This window comes from Miniopterus schreibersii (assembly GCF_964146895.1).
Source record: "Miniopterus schreibersii genome assembly, chromosome: 13".
In the NCBI taxonomy this organism is placed as follows: domain Eukaryota; kingdom Metazoa; phylum Chordata; class Mammalia; order Chiroptera; family Miniopteridae; genus Miniopterus; species Miniopterus schreibersii.
This window is the reverse complement of record NC_138113.1, coordinates 17,595,803-17,614,256: the sequence shown is the minus strand read 5'-3', so window position 1 is coordinate 17,614,256 and position 18,454 is coordinate 17,595,803. Positions and strand designations below refer to the sequence as shown.

The window sequence follows — 18,454 nt, the reverse complement described above, 5'->3', positions numbered from 1 at the left end:
TCTGTGTTAATAAGCATGATGGGTTCAGCTAAATATATTTTATTATGTTAAGAAAGTGTCCCATTATTTCTACTTTACTAAGAATTTCTTTTAATCAGGAAAGGAGATAATCTTACCATTTAAAATGTTCTCTGTGTGTATGCTTTATCGGGAACATTTTAATAGAATATTAATATGTATAATTTATAAATAAATATAAATATTTGGGGGGGTGCCAATTTTAAAAAATGAATTCAAGTGTGCTATTAAAAAAATTGGAGACCCATGGGTTTAGATTATAGTAAAATTACTTACATTAAAATATTAACATTGACGCCCAGCCGGGCGTGGCTCAGCGGTTGAGCGTCGACCTAGGATCCAGGCGATCGGGGTTCGATTCCCGGTCAGGGCACATGCCCGGGTTGCGGGCTGCAGCCAATCAATGACTCTCTCATCATTGATGTTTCTCTCTCTCTCCCTCTCTCTTCCTCTCTCTGAAATCAATAAAGATATATTTAAAAATATATATATTAACATTTACACTTTAATCTTTCTTTTTTTAATGTGGAAGGCACCTGAGGATCTTGACTGCTTTAGGACCATCGCTGGGGATACTGGTTATCTTAGCAGTTGATGGAAGACTCGTTAATGAGGATCAGTCGTTGGAAGGCCTTAGTTCTCCTGTGAAAAAGTCCGATTTTGTGGCCCTCAGAATGTCTTCCTTTACATCAGACAGCTCCAGTGAAGCAGCCATGCCCTGGTCTCCCCCAGCCCCTCACCCCATCACGTAGGCACCTCACCCTGAGGGAGGCGGGGACACAGGGCAGCAGTGTGGCCGGGCCTGGCCTTCCGGATGACGGAGGTCCGGCCGAAAGAGGCACTTTCCGGCAGAGGAGGGTAGGAGTGGACACACCTATGGGGGGACCAGCCAGAGGGTGGGAAGGAGCCGGACTCATACAGACCCCTTGCCTCTGCACAGTGGAGCCGCCGCCAGAAGCCTTCCTGAGGAGAGGATCCTAAAAACTGAAGAAACACGGGTATTCTTCGTAGTCATAAAAAGGGGAAAGATAGCTGGAGGGGTAAACATCTCAACCAACAAATTCTTTTTATGGGATGTCTGGCTTTCTGCAAATTTTACTGAACCAAGACATGTGTCCTTTTAAAATTAATACCTGCAGTGCAAAAACTCAAAACAGTATGTTGATTTACTCCATAAAGATAACTTCCAGGCTAGCTGTGGATTGTTTTATATTTTCAACAAGAGTAGCATGTGTGTCTGTGTGTCTGTGTGGGCGCACACGCTGGATGGGGGATAGATCTCAAAGTGTTGGAGACGAAAAGTTTGGGTTCACATCTAGAATAAAACTCAGTCTCAGCCTTTCTGTGTGTGTGTGTGTGTGTAATTGCAAATTTAATTCAGTTTTTAAAATATTCTTTGAGCATCACCAGAACACAAAAGCAAGATAAGATGCAGTGTCTTTTAATCTATTTAGGGAACGAATACGTGCGCCTATGGAGTAGGTAACAGTTCAAAGAAACATAGAATCGAATAACAAAATTTGAAGCATGGACGGTGTTGTAAAAGGTGAGAGGAGTCAGGGCTGGCTGTTGGGAGGCAGGGGTTCCCATCATTACAGGAGAGCAGGGGAGAAGAGGCACATACTATTGACCGCTCCCTTCTCCCAGCACCGTTCCAGCGCCGCAGGCTCGAGGTAACTGTTGGACTTTCCATACAGGGATTTCGGAAGGTCTGTTTGATGCTCTCACCCTGGGACAGGAGAGAAATCACAGCTTCTGTCAGCTTTTTATCTACTGCCGGTGTTAAGGCAAGAAAGAAAAGGTAGCGACTGACAAGGATGCTTCGGGCTGCAGGATTATTGGTGTTAGTGTCACCGAGCTAGTTCGAGCAATCAGTCACGGAAGCATATCGGCGAGCCCATGAAAAGGTGCTCAGACGACGTGCCGGGGAAGTGCAAATTAAAACCTAAAATTAGACCGAGACCGGCCATGCCAAGTGTTGGGGGGACTGTGGACCTGGAAGTCTCATGCATTTCTGATGCGAATGCAAAATGCTACAACCCCCCGAAAGGCAGTAGGGCAGTTTCCTGTAAAGGTAAATACACTTCCCAAGTGACACAACTCCATGTCTACTATTTCCCCTCTCCATGTGCTCAGAAAGACCTGTACATGCATGTTCATCTCAGCTAAATTCATAACAGCCTCAAACAGTAAACGACCCGAAACAGGTGAATTGATAAACAATTTATGGTAAGTTGTGCAACGTTACAGAGCAACAAAATGGGACGAAGGCTTGATATATCCAATAACACAGATCAATCTCAAAACTGTTCTCAGCGAGAGAATACCATTTATATGGTATTCTACATAAAATTAAACCACAGTGACAGAAAGCAGATCTGTGGTTGCCTGACACTGGGGTGCAGGTGGGAGACTGAATGGGAAGGGGCACAAGGGAACTTTCTGGAATGATGCACATATTTTATATCTTGATTGCAGTAGGGGTTACGCTGCTGCATAAATCTGTCTAAACTCACCAAACTGTACACTTAAAACGAGTGTATGTTGTTAAATGTAATTTATACGTCAATAAAGCTGATGCAAAAAGGAGGAGGCACACCTTCTAATAAACAGGCTTCAAGGCCAAGTAAACCAGTGAGAGAGCACTCACTTCTGGGAGAATCCCTTGCGGGTGATGGAACCGTGAGCAGCTCATCCCCAGACCTGCAGAACCGCTGTGCCAGGGCTGAGGCCGAGTCACAGGCTGGCAGCCATGGTGGTTGGACGATCCTTTTGATCACTGGCTTCTCTCTTGAACAAGAAACTGAAGTTGGGGTCTAGCTAACTGTGTTCAGAAGAGCATTCCTGGGGAGACAGACTCGTGGATACGGGACGGACTGACAGCTGTCAGAGGGGAGGGGTGGGTGGCTGGGTGAGAAGGGTGAAGGGATTAAGCAAAGGAAAAACGACTCATGGGCCAGACAACAGTGTGGTGGTGGCCAGAGGAAAGGGGGGGCGGGGGAGGTGGAACAGGGGAAAGGGATAAATGGTGATGGAAGGGGACTTAACTTGGGGTGGTGAACACACAGTACAATGTACAGATGATGTGTTGTAGAATTGTACTCCTACAACCTATATAATTTTATTAAGCAATGCCACCCCAGTAAACTTAATAATAATTGAAAGGAAAAAAGAGAAGAGCACGCCTCGCAGGCCCAGTGCATCGTGGGAGGAGGGCTCCTGCCCTGAGAGCACGTCCAGCCCGAGACCCAACGTGGGAGGTCGGGAGGGCGCGCAGCTCTGACTCCCACAGCCCCAGCAAGCCGGCCTCTTTATAAAGAAACCGGCCGCTGGTAATACATATCTGGGTTTGGGAAAATCCACATGAGCTTTTCCCTCACCCTCAAATTTCTGTGGCCAACTCAGTGAGCCAAATGGAACAGTCCTGATTGGGGGCATCTGAAACTGTGAGATAGATGATAATCTCAACTAAGTATGTTATGAAACCTAAATTACAGTTATGGAACAGTGAAAATTCACATAATTACACCAAAATGACAAGGGAAACAAAGTATGACTCTGAGCAGCATCTTGAGGGGAAGTTCCCACAACCAGATGGGAGTAAATTGCTCCCTGAGTGGAACAGGGCACCTATCCAGGGAGCCCCATGAATTTATCTCATGTAGACACTAAGCCCCCGATCCAAAGCCCATCTTAAATTACTGTTTTCTCTCCAATGAACCATTTCCCCCACTGCGGGAGATACTGGTGTGCTCTTGGCTAAGTTCACAATTACACAAATTCCAACAAGTCCTCTTTGTTTTTAGAAGTCTATCTTTTTTTGCAGCCCTAAGCATTTTTTTAGGTACATGGCAACAAAGGAAACAGAGTAGTCCCTAAGGACATGAAATCTTAAATGGTGTAAGAATGATTGCGCGGCTCTGTCACTTCTTTGCTCCCTGTACAGGCCCCGGTGGGGAGTCAGGACAGCTGGGCCTAGTTCCTGTTCTCTCATGAACTTGGTATGTGACCTCCAGCAGATCTAACCTCTGGTCCAGCTTCCTCCACGGGCAAATGACAATGACATCACTTTCTTAACCTACCTCAGCATGTAAAAAGCTTTCATTGAAATATTAGATATAACACTTGAAAGCTTAATATAAATATAAAGCAGGGTTCATTTTCATTTAAGAAAACTTTTTACATGTTATACGCATAATATATGTGCCATCAGAGTGTGTGTGTGTGTGTGTGTGTGTGTGTGTGTGTGTGTGTTGGAGGACCTGGTCTCTAAAGCCATAAACATCCTCTGTCATCTTTTGCTTTTCCAATCTGTTAGCAAGGAGCACAGGGGCTAAGTAACCTCTAAGAACAGCACTCACTCTTAGGTTGTCAGGAAGCGTCCTCTGACTGCTCTAAACAGTTTCAGGTTTCACACTGGGGTATGCAGGCATTACTTTATCGCTAAAACAATAAACTGGAAACCGAAGCCTAGAAATGGAGTAAAATTTCAGAGAGAGAGAAAGAAGGCAATTGGGTCATAGATGCCACAGTGACTAACCCTAGTATGTGGTCTGTATTCTGTTTAATGAAGGGTGCAGCAAAGAAATAAAAATAATAAAAAAGGAACGTACATAGGCCTGTATTGTTTCTAGGGGAGTAAGACAGTATCGTGAATTTGAAGTCTTAAGGGCTGGCCTTGGCATTCCTCAGACTTACTGTCTCTTGTCTGGTCCCTGATCTACGGGGCTTCTCCATTTCCTGGCCACCTTTTCCTCTGCTCTCTCCCTGTCACATCACATCTGAGGGTAGAAATGACTCTGTTTTCTCTTTTAGGACCCTTGGGAACAAGTGAGACTTTTTCTTTTTCTTGAGTGGCTCTGCTTAGTTGAACGCATGCTGGTTGAGCACATACTGCTGGGCAGGAGATACAAAGACGACCAACAGATGGCCTTGTCCTCAACTTGCTGAAGACCTAAGGTTGGCTGGGCTAAAACGGACACCGAGAAGTGTCAGCTGTTTTGAGGAGGGCGAGAGCATGTCTAGTCTTGAGCATCAGGAAGGTTTTGTGCCGAATTCTGTCACTTGAGCCAGGCCTAGAGTGGGCAGGGAGATTTCCATGGGAGGTCCAGGGGAGGGCAGCCCTATAGCACGAGAGAGCCCAAGCCAGAGGGCAGAGCACCAGGCAGGCTGTGGGCAACCACCGCTCCGGCCTGTCAGGAAACGGGGTGTGTGTGTGTGTGTGTGTGTGTGTGTAAGGGAAAGATGGTGGGAGCTACTGTGGAAAGACAGCCTGGGTAGGGGCACAGGAGCATGGGGTGTCCTGTATGCTGCAGGCAGCGGAAGATGGCGAGATACCAGAAGAGGTCTACTCTTCCTCGGGGGACCTCACTTGCACGGGTTTGTCCCCTCCCCACACAAGAACACCTCTAGCCCCAGGAAGAAGGCTTGGGGAGCTGTCAGCTTGAGGGTCCCCTATGGTGGACTCAGCAGGTGGCTTCTAACCTCCTCACCCACCGGCCACTGACAGCTCGCTTCTGGGCCTGCATCGAGCTCCTGACCCTGACTTTGACCCCAAGGAGGATATGAACAAGCCACTGCTTGGCTCCCTGCTCAGGGCCCGCTGTGACCCAGGCTTCAAGGCTGGGCAGGTGCCGAGGCTGGGCAGACGGAACTTTACAGAAACTTGTTTAAAAAAGAAATTCAGTATGTTTGAGTTTGCTGTCTGTATATGAAATGATTTCTCAGACTGAAAAGTGCCAGAGTTACAACCCCCCAAAGTTACAATTTCTGTCTTTCAAAATCCAAAACATGGAAAAAATACATGAATCAATGGTTTTCAAGATACTGGACAGCAAGAAAGGAAGGACAGTGGTCCCTGAGAGACGGGTAACAAACAAGGTGAGCCCTCCAGTTGCCCCAGGTTGCTGCCTTGAGCGAGTTTCCAGGCCGCCGTGCACAGAGGGGGACCTCAGAGGAGTCCCACAATCTCTCTGAGTTGGGGAAACAAATTGATCAACACAATATCAATCAAAATCCCAGCTGGGTGGGGTTTTTTTGGTAGAAATTAAAAAAAACCCCAACTGATCCTAAAATTCATATGGAAACTCAAAGAATAGCAATAGCCAAAACGAGTTTACGAAGAACAAAGCTGGAGTGACCCAGGCGGATACACGGAGCATCATACGTGCGAGAACAAGACAAAACAGTACGGACACGTGATCTGTGTCATTTCTGTAATTATTTTTAACGTCAAAATAATATTCTACTATAGTTATATTCTTATAGGGTTAATTGCTTTCTTATTATGGGACACAGTGTTTTGCTACAATAAATAATACTGTTATGAACATTTGTGTATAATTATACTTTTTCTCTTTAGGGTTATTTCTATGAAATGAAATTACAGGATTAAAGAGTTAATATACTTTTAAGGCTCTGGATACATTTTACCAAATGTTTGTGTCAAAATACCCCCCTACCAGCAGCACTTGAGAAAATTCCACCTCGTGGCCTCATTGCCAGCACTGTTTCTTGAAAGATTAAAAAAAAAAATCCTTGCTAACTTCATGGTAAAACAGTATTTTCTCCATTTCTTCACATTTCTGTGATTACCAGGTACATTATATTCCACCTTTTGTATTTCCTCTTTTACCAGTGACTGGTTCACATCCTTTGCCCATTTTTCCATTTTCATCCATATTAATGAAATGATTTTTTATAAAGTTTCCATCGAAGCGACAATAAATCACTCACTAGAGCTCCCTTTATTGGACTGACTTAAGTATTTTAGTTAAAGAAACATTTAAAGACATATTCTGAAGACCACAGTTTATTGATAGGAAAAACAGGAAGCATACACGTTAAAGATCACCCTGTACCGCCATCAGGGGACGCGGGCTTCTCCGAGTAACACGCTGAGTGCTGCAGGGCCGCCGAGCACGCATCCTAGACCCGCGAGCCCGCGACTGAGCACGCACCCTCACCCCAAGACAAGGAGAGCGAGAAACAGCGCTTACACAAGTTTAATGTTTAGCAGGCACGTCTGGCTCGTGAAGAGTGAGTTCTGTTATTACCTCTTCAAGGTGGAGCTAAGTTTTTTCACCTCCTCATGTGCATCTTTATCCTACAAAGAAAACACAGACACACAGTGAAAGTCCACACTGGCTCCGGCTCCGGGAGGCCGCGCGGCAAGGCCGCTGCAGAGCAGGGACCTCCTGCGACTCGGTGGCGCGGGTCTGAGCGCCAGCGACGTGGAGGCCAGGCCGAGGAGGGCTGGCGGCGACCGGCCAGGGGGGGTGTTGATGACACTGTTTTCTTCTGCCGCTGTGAGGTGTGGAAGGAGTCCTGGCCTTAGCAGCAGGATTTGGAAAAATCTGAGATTCCGCTGTAAGGCCCAGACAGGCAAATCCACATTTCATTATTGACTTTACCAGGGACTTTATAGTTAAGATTAAAAATCATATATGTTTATGATATTTTAATCCTATCCTTTTAGCCATATCATGTTTTATAGCCTCCACATGTACTGTTATTTCTTAAAACAAGTGTGTAAGTTAGAAAGAGTGGCAATAGATTCAAGAGAAAGGGCACTCTTATGCATGTTTGCATTTAACATTTATTGAGCACCTATCAGGAAGAGCTTAAGGACTGTAATAAATTTAAAGAGATGGGGAAAACTGGACAAAATAGATATCTGAAGGAGCTGCTAGCTATATTTTTTTAAAATGGAAAGTTCTTTAATATCTTTGTTCACATTAATATACTGACTCAATTATAGTGTCTGATCAACTAGAAGTTTATCTTCTATCAAATCAGTTTTGAAGGTTGTGAGAAAATATGAATGAATCTAGGGTATTAATGTATTATTTAAAAGAACTTATTTTAAAAAAAACATAATTCATGTTTATCTTTGTTGTTTTAAGGCTAGCTCTGTGCCTGGCATCTAGAAGCCCTAAATAAATGTCTGCTAAATTAGTGGCTAGATGCTGGAACACAGGAACACTAGGGAACAAACAAAGGCTAACCCTCTCCCTACCACCCCCACCTCCTACCCTACCCCTACTCACAACAGCATTACCTGGGATATTTGGATCACTTAGAAAGCGTGTCTTATTTGTCCATGTTTCCATTCAGCCTTGCCATGTAGATATGTATTTCAAAAGTAATATAATAATTAGAAAAAATTATGTGTTCTGCATTTCTTCAGTTACAGTAAATGCTGTTTTCTAATTGAACAAAGTATTTTTAAATGTTTACAGTTGCATAAAAATAGAATAGTGATATAATAAAGGAAAAATGAATAGTGATATAATAAAGGAAAAATGCCCTTATTACTCAGCATAATTTTTTTTCATGGTATTAAAGACAAATACCAATGTATTAAGAGTTTTAATCAACAACTTTTATTAGTCTACCAAAGAGGTTATCCCATTGCTTATTACCTCTCACCAAATTCCGATTCAACATTTCCAAGAATGCATCACAGTTCTGTATCTTTACACTGTTTACAGTAATATGTCATCTGGCAAAAGTCTAAATCATATGTTGAATTGTGCACTAAAGGGTTCCTGATACAGTACTTTTTCCAGTATGAGTCTTCCTGCATAAATTACAGATGAGGACATTTTTATGTTGACTTGCGGCCTGTGGAACTCACAAGTGTGAGAGCTTGCAGGTTGACTATGGTGTGAGTGATCACTGAAGACTTTCCTTCATTCATGACACTGAGAGAGTTCTATACGGTGAAAATCCTCATGTGTCCTGGAGAGCTGCTCTATGAGTAAAGGGATCCCCATGCTTATTTCATTGAATTGCTTCTCCAACATGCATCATCTGGTATTTCCCAAAAGGCTTCCTCCACCTGGTAAAGACTTGCTGCTTTCCTTCCTGGTTTACCCTAAGTTTTCTGTGCACATCAAGGCTTGAGCTTTGGTTGCAGGCTGCAGGGTTTCCCGAGTGTACAATTCGGTGCCTATAAAGGTTAGATGGGAGGCTGAGGTTCTTCTGCACATGTTACATGTACACGGTTTCTCTCCAGTGAGCTTTGTTTCATGGTGGCTAAGCCTAGAGCACCACTGAGGGCTTTACCACAGAGATGACCTTCATATGGTTTCCCTGCAGTGAATTCACTCATGTCATTTGAAGGATGAATTGTTACTGGAGCCATTTCCAAACTGATCACAAAGGGTTCCTCTCCTGCATGAGTTCCCTGGAATAAACAAAGAGGTAGTAGCTCTCTGGCTGAAGCGTTTCCCACGTTCATTACACTTATAGGGTGGGTTTCTCTCCAGCGGGAGTTAACACAGGTTGAGTCAATGTTGAGCTGTGAGTAAATATTTCCCCGTTATCAATACAGTCAAAGAACTCCTCTCCAGGGCGAAATCTCTGCTACTGAGAGGCTGATAAGGTTTCCCCACATCTATGCCTTCCTACGTGTGAATTCTACGATGATCATTCAGTGGTGCTCTCTAGTTAAAGTCTTCGCCACAGTGCTTGCACCCCAAGGTGTGTTACACTCACCATGCACAGACGTTTTCTCCTGTGCATCACACCAACTGTAGCGCTATCTGAGTAACTCTGAGGCCTTCATTATGTTTCAACACTTCACATAGCGACCACATTTAGGCAAATGTCCTCTTGCAAGAACTCAGGGTATGGTTTTGAGCTCAGGTTATCCCTTTCTTCCCCAGATTCAAACTCCAGAAACCTTTCTGCTGAGACAGCACACCTTCTCTCTCCTCAAACTGAAATCAGGGGATTTTGCTACCTGCTTAACGCGTCCCATTCACTGCCAACCCCAACGTGGAGGATCAGGGTTCACCCTCATGGATCTTATTGTGACACTAGATGGCTCCCTCCTGCGCAGATTCTGCAGGGAAGTTAGGTCTTGGTTTTTGGACTTTCCTGCCTGGACTCCAGCCTCGGGGAAATCCTCTCCCTCCTCTCACAGCTCTCCCCCTTGTACCAGCTGGGAAGTCACATCTGATTTTCAGAGCTTATGCCCCTACGTAGACCAGTTGGCTGGTGTTTAATGGCACATCTCCATGCATCTTCCAGGTAGGGCCAGAAGGCCACTCTTACTCAGTGAAGTCCACAGCCACGTCCCCAAAGGTCATCACTTCCTATGGCCACCACGACAAGAACTCAACCACCAGCTGTCTTCCTCTGTTTTCTCACCCAGGGACAGTCTGAGCACTAAGCTGAGAGAGCAGACCCCGAGTTCATGAAAACTTGAGTGAGATCTCCTTGATATTGAGGTTGGTGTCACCACATTCTGCAGAGCTTCTTTTTCTCTCTAGAAAAAGGCCAGGAATCTGTATTTTTAAACAAGCCCTCCAACCCCAAGCAAATCTTAATGATGTAAACCACTGGGCTAAAATTCTAATTTCCTTAGAATCTCAGGTTACCTGTCAACGCTTCAAGAAGGCCTTTCCCAGCCCCCGGTCCAGGCTGTAGTCCATTATATTCTCATAAATCTCTGTGCTTTCACTTCCATACACTCATCACACTTTATTGCTATTACGTGTTCAGTGCCTGCCTTCCCCCAGAGGAAGTATTTTTCTCTCATTGTATCCCAAACCCCTAGCAGAGCACCCCCATGTTTGTAATAGAAATAAAGATAATCTTTTTCACTCATTTGAACACACATTAAAAACACAGATTTATTTGATCTAGAAGTGTTGGGAGATATATTTTTTGGAAAATACATCAGTGCTCTCTGCTAAAGACTGGACATTTATATTAAATTGCTCTACTAGCATTTGGGTAATGATTATCAGCTATCAGCTTTAGTAGATGGGGTACTGATTAAGAATGACTGATCTGAAACTGATGCTATATCACCAGTTATTTTAAGAAAATTAATTAAAAGAAGGTCCACAAAACTTCTTTAAGGTGTTTTTAAGATCAACTTAAAGAATACAATCAAGGCCATTATATATTGAGAAAGCTTAGGAACTAATATATTTTGAATGTAAATGAAAAGAAGAGCCAAAAGAGTAGAAATGAGAGGCTTTAAACAAAGTTACCCTCCTTTCTCCCCAACTCATGAAAAATGCCTGTTCAATGGGGAAAGTCTGTCTACCCTAGAATGGTCTTATTAATTTTTTTAAATGTACAAGGAAGGATAAATTTTCCAGGCATGGATAGCACAGATAAATTAGTCTATAAGAAATACGTTCAAACCAGAAAGAAATAGGCAAGTAAGAACTTCTAACCAATGAGCCCCTGGACCACATTGCGGGATTTCTATAAGTGACCCACTCGTGACTCTGAGCTTGGCATTCCTGCAACGGGAAAGCAGGTGAGCATCTGTGGGCTAACTGGACTGCTAAACCTCTTTGAAAACCAATGTCTTAATTAAGATAATCAAACATGAGGTCTTGATTAAGATAGGACCTTTAAAACAGGATTAGGATTTTAGTACTAGAGAGGTTCCTAATGACAAGGATGGTTCTCAATCTAAGTAAGAGGCAGGAGATGCAGCCCAGGACTTTACACAACAGGTACCTTCAAAGACAACGCCATCGCTTGCTAATGTGAACAAGTATTCTTTACTTTTAGTGCTCCCAGAGTCCGCTGCTTCTGGAACATTGATGTACTATCTGTCCTCTAAGGGCTGATCTTAGAAGAGCGATTAACGTCACTTCAAAATATTACAACTTTTAGTTTTTTCTTTACCTGTTAGCACATCCCTCACTGTAAGCATATGTGTATATGACATGCTCTTTATAGTTGAGCTTGCTTAGTACATTCCAAGTCAATGACCTGACTGCTTCCTCCAAGCAAGCAGTTTTCAGCTGCCAGTGTAGTCATTATTTCATTTAGCAATCACTCCACACTGCCTTACACACAGGAATCCTTTTCAATTTAAGAAAAGGAATGTTTCCCAGGACCTGAGATTACCTTCCGAGGGTCAGGAAAAGTCCACGTGAGTAACAATGCTGAAGTTTCATGTATGAGAATGTGAAGCTGCTCACACACTCGAGTCTGGATGCTAGAGCCCAAGGGCCGACACTCCCAGCTCCCAGTGCAGGGCGGTGAGCTCCCTGACAGGGGCAGACGACATACTCACAAATGACTACGGCATGAGGAAGAGCTGCAAGCGCCACACGAGACAAGCAAATACGTTCCGCATGTTCAATGAGGAGAGAGAATGAACGGCTGTGTTCCCTCATGTACTACCAGACACTCTGGAAAGGAACACACTGGTCGGCCAAGTCACTAAGGGGGTACATTTCAATCTGGAAACGCTTTATACAGACAGGGGTACTACAGATAACTCGCCTGATCCTATTTTTAATTGAGAAAGGAACTGAGATACTCCTGGCAGTACATTTACTACTTGGGGAAAACAATTGCTAGGAATACAAATGGAAACATCACTGGAAAAAAAATTAATGTGAGAAATATCTGCTAATGTTACTTTGCGTATTACACAAATATTCCCACAGTGCCCAGCTTTCTTAGTCACCTTTATTACCAGTCCTATTTATTCTTACTATTAGCACTATTATATCTGTTCGCATGGTATTAGTCTTCTGATTTTTTCTACCAATACTTACTGAGTCTTCATTACATCCCAGGCACCACACCTGGCGCTTGAAATAGAGTGGTGGGTGAAGCACACCTGCTGTTCCTTTCATGGAACAATCGCACGAATAACTAACTGTATAATCCCAACTGTGCTAAATGAAGGAAAAGCACAAGGTACTTTCTTGCCTGGGCGTGTCAAAGAAGTCTTTCCTGAAGAAATGACACTTCTGGCGAGGTTTGAGAGGTGAGTAGGAATAAAGCTTAAGAAGGAAGCAGAACACTCAGGCGGGAGAGTGTCGGGAAGAGGGAGCAGTGCGTCCTATGGGTGGAAGGCAGGGAAGGAGGGAAGAGAGGACAGACGAAGCCTGAGAGATTGGTCGGAGCCAGAGCAGAGCCTTGAAGGGCATGCTAGAAATTTTGAACTTCATCCTAAAAGCAAAAGATCTTAAAGCAGGAAGTGACATGTTGAGGTGAATGTTTATCCCGTTGCCTTGGCTGTTATCGAAAACCAAGAACGGAGCAGGAGGCAAGAAGCTGCGAGGAGACCAACCGGGGGCTCGATGCGGTGCACTGCTCAGGAGAGATGCAGAAAGATATAAATTTGAGGACCCCTGGCAGGTACATGGCATCTGAAGCCTTGGAGGTAGGTTTAGGGAATAGGGAGGAGGAAAGGGGAGAGAAAAGCCTCAGGTACCAAGATCATCAATATCTCGCCCCCTCCTGTGAGAACTCTAATTTCGTGCATAAACATTTGCACGTCAAACCAAGTATGTTACCTATTGTCATAGTGAATTCTAGTCTCGTGTTCTAATAGGAATGCAGGCACTCAGTTTCAAATCACTGCACATAGCCCATACTGACATCATTCAGAAGGGACGTAAAAGACAGCAGGGTCCCCGTCACCAGCACGGAACAAGCAACCAGCAGGACGGAAATCTGTGTTTTGCTGAAACAATTACACAACTTGCCTTCTGGAGGAGTGTTGCTGCTGAGATGCTGCTGTGCACTATTAACCAACAGAAGCAACTGAGGGATTCCAGTCAGCAGGACAGTCAGCCCTGCAGGAAATCCCAAATCTAAGCTGTCCAAGGCCTTGCCGAGGTGGCTGCTGAAGAGGCCACAAGCATCCCTGAACCCCAACGTCCTGGGCAGGCCTGGCTGCACCCCCCTTCCAGCCTTATTTCCAGCACCGCCCTCAGCACTCCTTAAACAAATCTTTGCCCTTCCACCCGGGCCTCTGTGCTCCGAGGACCTGCATTGCTTCCCTAACCCGCCACATGATCTCCATCTTCCAAGGTCCACCTCTAATGCTAACTGATCTCTTCCACGTGAAACCGATTTCTCCCTTTTCCATGTTTCCATAACCACCTGTCTGTATCTCTCCAGGCACTCATGCCTTATCCCGTGAGCTGTTATTTGGATAAGTGTCTCATTTTCTCTGCTAGGCTATGTGCTCCTAGAGGGCGATGGGCATGTCTCACACGTTTATATTCCAGATCCCAACAAAAGTCAGAACCTGCATCGCTCCAACAGAGAAGAGGGATGCTGCTTTCTGTGGCATTCCTTCTCAGTTGTGGCTTGGAGGACGGCAATGTCTGGAGGTCTGAGGAGGGAGCAGGCAAACACTGATGTATTTCCTTTTGTTCCCACTATACCAGTAAATGGCTCACAGAACATGGACTGAGCTGTTAACTCTGTGAAATTCTTAAAACTTAAGGCACATCCGGAGTCCTGAATTAGTGAAAAGGGTAAGAATCAAGGCAATCGTTTCTTTTTCACTAATGGTAGGTGTTCCAAGAAAATGTTAACACGAATTTTAATCTTCTTCATGCTGTGGGCAGCCACACCTGCTGCAGCTGGGGACTGACGCCGGCAGCACGGGTGCTCCCCTTGTTCTCGGGTGGGCGGCCGCCTACCGTGGCCTAATCACCAGCTCCCCACCCACCTCGTGGGGCTCGTCTAGCACCTAATGAGCATCAGGGTGTTTTAACTGTTAGCCCAGGATCTGAGAGTCCCTTAGAGATACAACGGGTCGCGGGGGTAGAGGAGCATGGGCGGAGGTGAGAGGGCACAGAGGGGATAAATGGTGACGGAAAAAAATAAAACAAAAATTTTAAAAAAAGATATAGGGGTCTCCTGGTAAAGGGTTACCTACAGCAGTTATCACATGAAATCCAAGTCCAGATGTTTCGGTATACAAGAGAACTCCAGATGTATGTGAGCCACTGTTCACATCTGGAGCTGGAATCATACTGGTAAGATAACAGTGCTCTTTGGCACGGCCTCGACTTACCTCTCTGGTAACACAAGGAAGCTGCACTGCCAAATTACAGAACTTCAAGGCATTATCTTTTTGCTTAAGATCGATGTAACACTAGAAATGGAAAAGAACCAATATTAAAGGTAATCTCTTTTTTTTTTAGTTTTTTTTTAAAATCCTCACCTAAGGATATTTTTTCCATTGCTTTGCAGAGGGAGTGGAAGGGAGAGAGAGAAACCTCAATGTGAGAGAAACACATCAATTGGTTGCCTCCTGTATGCACCCCGATCGGAGCCAAGGATCAAGCCTGCAACCAAGGCACATGCCCTTGACCGGAATCGAACCCGGGACCCTTCAGTCCGAGGGCCAACACTCTAACCATGGAGCCAAACTGGCCAGGGCAAAGGTAATCACATTTTATGTAATGGATTTAAAGTGATCTTAAAACAGCTGTCTTCATTACCTTGGCAAGGAACATGTAATTGGACTTGGAAAAACCAGGGTGTAGTTCTTCAACCTGATTTTAAGGGGAAACAGAAAAGAGAAAAACAGGGTGACATTAAAGCAATAATACCAACCAGTGACGAGGGCATATTTCAATAAATCAAGTGTTAACCAAACTGCCCTAAGAATTTAGGTTGGCTGTGTCTCATCTGAGTCCTTTTATCAGTTTCAAAGTATCCACTGGATGCAATTACAGCTTTTTAGCTTATCCATTAAAATGAAATTATTATTATGGTCATAAAGCTTACAAAGCAATGAAATACTGTTAAGGTTTTCGGATTCCCCTGTATAACCATCTCCTCACCTCCTCTCTGTCCTGTTTTTTTCCTTTAAAGAAGAGAAACAACTGGTGATACACTCCCAACCACCTGAGCCACCCGGCCAGGGCTCAGAACACTTACTTTTGCACCAAGCATTCCAGGCAGCCACCTGCCACTGTTCAGAGGTGGAAAGTGCAATGAAACCCAGTCCTCATTTTAGACTATATGATCTCTAAATTCCCTCTCAGTTCTACAAAACTGATCCTTAAAATACAACCAAAAAAATCAGCATGTACAGTATGTTGGACAATACAGTTCAAAGCCTGCATTTGTCTATATTGTTACAAATCTGAAACCATATGTGGGGGAAAAAATACCTTATATCTATTAAAGTCTATAATGGGTTTCAGACATAGGTAAAGGGGTTAACACAACAGGAAGTTGGTTATATATGTGGGTATATTACACATGTACATGTGTGCACACACTCATATTACTGCTTAGAGTTTTATTAGTATAGCAATTATACATTTTAAGACACAAATGAAAATAATGACTTGGTCTGATGCCTCAAGAATGTTTCATAGACCTGCCTGCAACTTATAGAGTGGCTTTTAAAATAACTCTTCCTTTTGGCATCTTTTAGTTAAGATTAAACTGTTTCTATATTGGGCTAATCAGGAGTATTTGGGACCATGTCAAATAATCAGGGCATGAATTCTTTAAAACATACTCACATGACCTGGAGAGCTGCTCTTGGATTTGGTAGTAAGGGCTGTTGTACCTGGGACCTAGAGCATAACTAGCTGCTCTAGGAAGTAGTTTGGATTAAAAATATAACTCATATTCTGAGAGGCTTAAAACAGAAGTAGGATTCAAACCGTTAAAAGATCTACATGTGGAGGAGAGAAACATTTCCTTGACAAACGTAGGAAAGACTGATCCAGATAGTAGTTAGTTTGACTCTAAAATAATGGAGAGACAAAATATACCTTAAGGAAATTTTGCAAAGCTTCTTGTACAGTTGAGGATGGTATTTTTCCAAACAGAGTAGCAGCCATCTTTTTCTCAATCCAGCTCAGTTTTGAGACCTGCAAATATAGAGCAATATCACTCTTAGAAAGTGTTTGCCTTTGGAATGAATGCTCTCTCCTCAGATGTGTGTGTATATATCTATATATGTATATGCATATAATATTATATAAATACATATCCATAAATAATATATATTTTATCAGTTTTGTGGTATTAATATTTTACCTTCCTTTTTCATAATTCAAAAACCTATGAACTCTGAAAACATTGGCTACAAAACCAATTTGAAACACTTGTAAGAAGATTTTAAATTGGGGTGGGGGTGGGGAATAATGTTAATCTTGTCTGTTCATCTGATTCATGACTCTCAGATGACTGCCAAGCATTTCTTGGCACAGAGTGTACTAGCTCCAAGACCCCGCCTTTGCTTTCTTCCTGCCTACTCTGTGCTGCCAACCTGACCCAGAGGGCAGTGTCTCAGAAACTTAAACAGAATGAAGATTCTCAACCTGAAGGGAATGTACAATGGGGGCCCAATATACATATTTACAATCCAGGAGAAAATTTTTTAACCAATAATCATCAACATTAAATTCCATATTACCAGTTATTTTTTGTTTTATTTAAAAAGTTTTTCATTTCCCCCAAGTATGAATATTAGATGCTTATCATAAAATATTAAAGGATTCAGAAGTGAATTCTTAAAAAGGGTAGTGATGTGCTTCCCAACCCTAGTAAGTGCCTTCCTTCCCAATTCCATCTTCTAGGTTTCTAGGTGGCCATTAACTACTGTGTTAAAAAAATTATTCCCTTGCTTTTATACATAGTTACTGATTGCTATGCCTAGTTTTGCTTTTTTAAAACACTTTACAAAAATGTTGTATTATTTCCTTTGATGAGTTTTTTAATACTAAATATTAAAAAAAATTTTATACCTCAATTACAGTTGACATACAATATTATACAAGTTTCAGTTGTACAAATTTTTCACTTAAACATTATCGTTTCAAGGTTTCAACCTGGTTGGGTGTAACTGAAGTTCAGTCATTTAAGTAACTGAAATATTCTATCACTTAAACATACATCCAAGACTTTTCATCCACTCTTTTGTGAATGGGCATTTGGGTCTTTCCCATATTTTGCTCTTAAGAACAAGGCTGCTACAGGCATTCTTGTGCATGCCTTTGAGAACATTTGCAAGAGTTTCTCTAGGGTATTCCATGTTTCCAAAATCTAAAGTCCTTTTAGAACTATTTCTGTTGATTGTCATGCCTGATGGCTTACTTCTTGTATATTGCATTATTTTTGACGGTGAGTTCAATATTGTTGGTTAACTCTGCAAGAATTTTATAAGGCCTGTGTGAAGGAACATTCCTCCAGGAAGGATTAGCATTAGCTTTAGCCATTTGTCTATAACATGAAGATCAGGTTCCATTTTGCATTAAAATTTCCTTCTTGAGTTTTTGAAGCCCAAACAAGTAACATACATTTAAGTTCCAAACTCATGTGACATTGGGTCATTGATTTTCACACCTTAGGGGAGTCCCCTACCTTCATGAAGACTCAGATTCTTATTGATTTTTTTAATATATCTTTATTGATTTCAGAGAGAGGAAAGGAGAGGGAGAGAGAGAGATAGAAACATCAATGATGAGAGTCATTGATCGGCTGCTTCCTGCACGCCCCTGACTGGGGATCATGCCCGCAACTGGGCATGTGCCCTGACCGGGAATCGAACCCCAATCGCCTGGATCCTAGGTCGATGCTCAACCGCTGAGCCACGCCAGCCGGGAAGGACTCAGATTCTTAACACTTAAAACTAGCATCATAAAAACTGCTTATAAGAGATTTGAGAAAATTA

At 43.2% G+C, this 18,454-nt stretch overlaps 1 protein-coding gene across 1 annotated transcript in view; it reads right to left on the bottom strand.

Annotated features, from left to right (window-relative positions):
• Positions 1-6,746: 6,746 nt before the first annotated feature.
• Positions 6,747-18,454, bottom strand: part of RMDN2 (regulator of microtubule dynamics 2) — a 34,171-nt gene continuing 22,463 nt past the window's right edge. Inside the window, exons 7-10 of the mRNA XM_081156372.1 lie at positions 16,551-16,649; positions 15,258-15,311; positions 14,828-14,908; positions 6,747-7,123 (exon numbers count right to left, since the gene is read on the bottom strand). Coding sequence (XP_081012498.1) covers positions 7,070-7,123; positions 14,828-14,908; positions 15,258-15,311; positions 16,551-16,649 — 288 coding nt within the window. The 3' untranslated portion in view covers positions 6,747-7,069. The remainder of the gene's footprint in view (positions 7,124-14,827; positions 14,909-15,257; positions 15,312-16,550; positions 16,650-18,454) is intronic.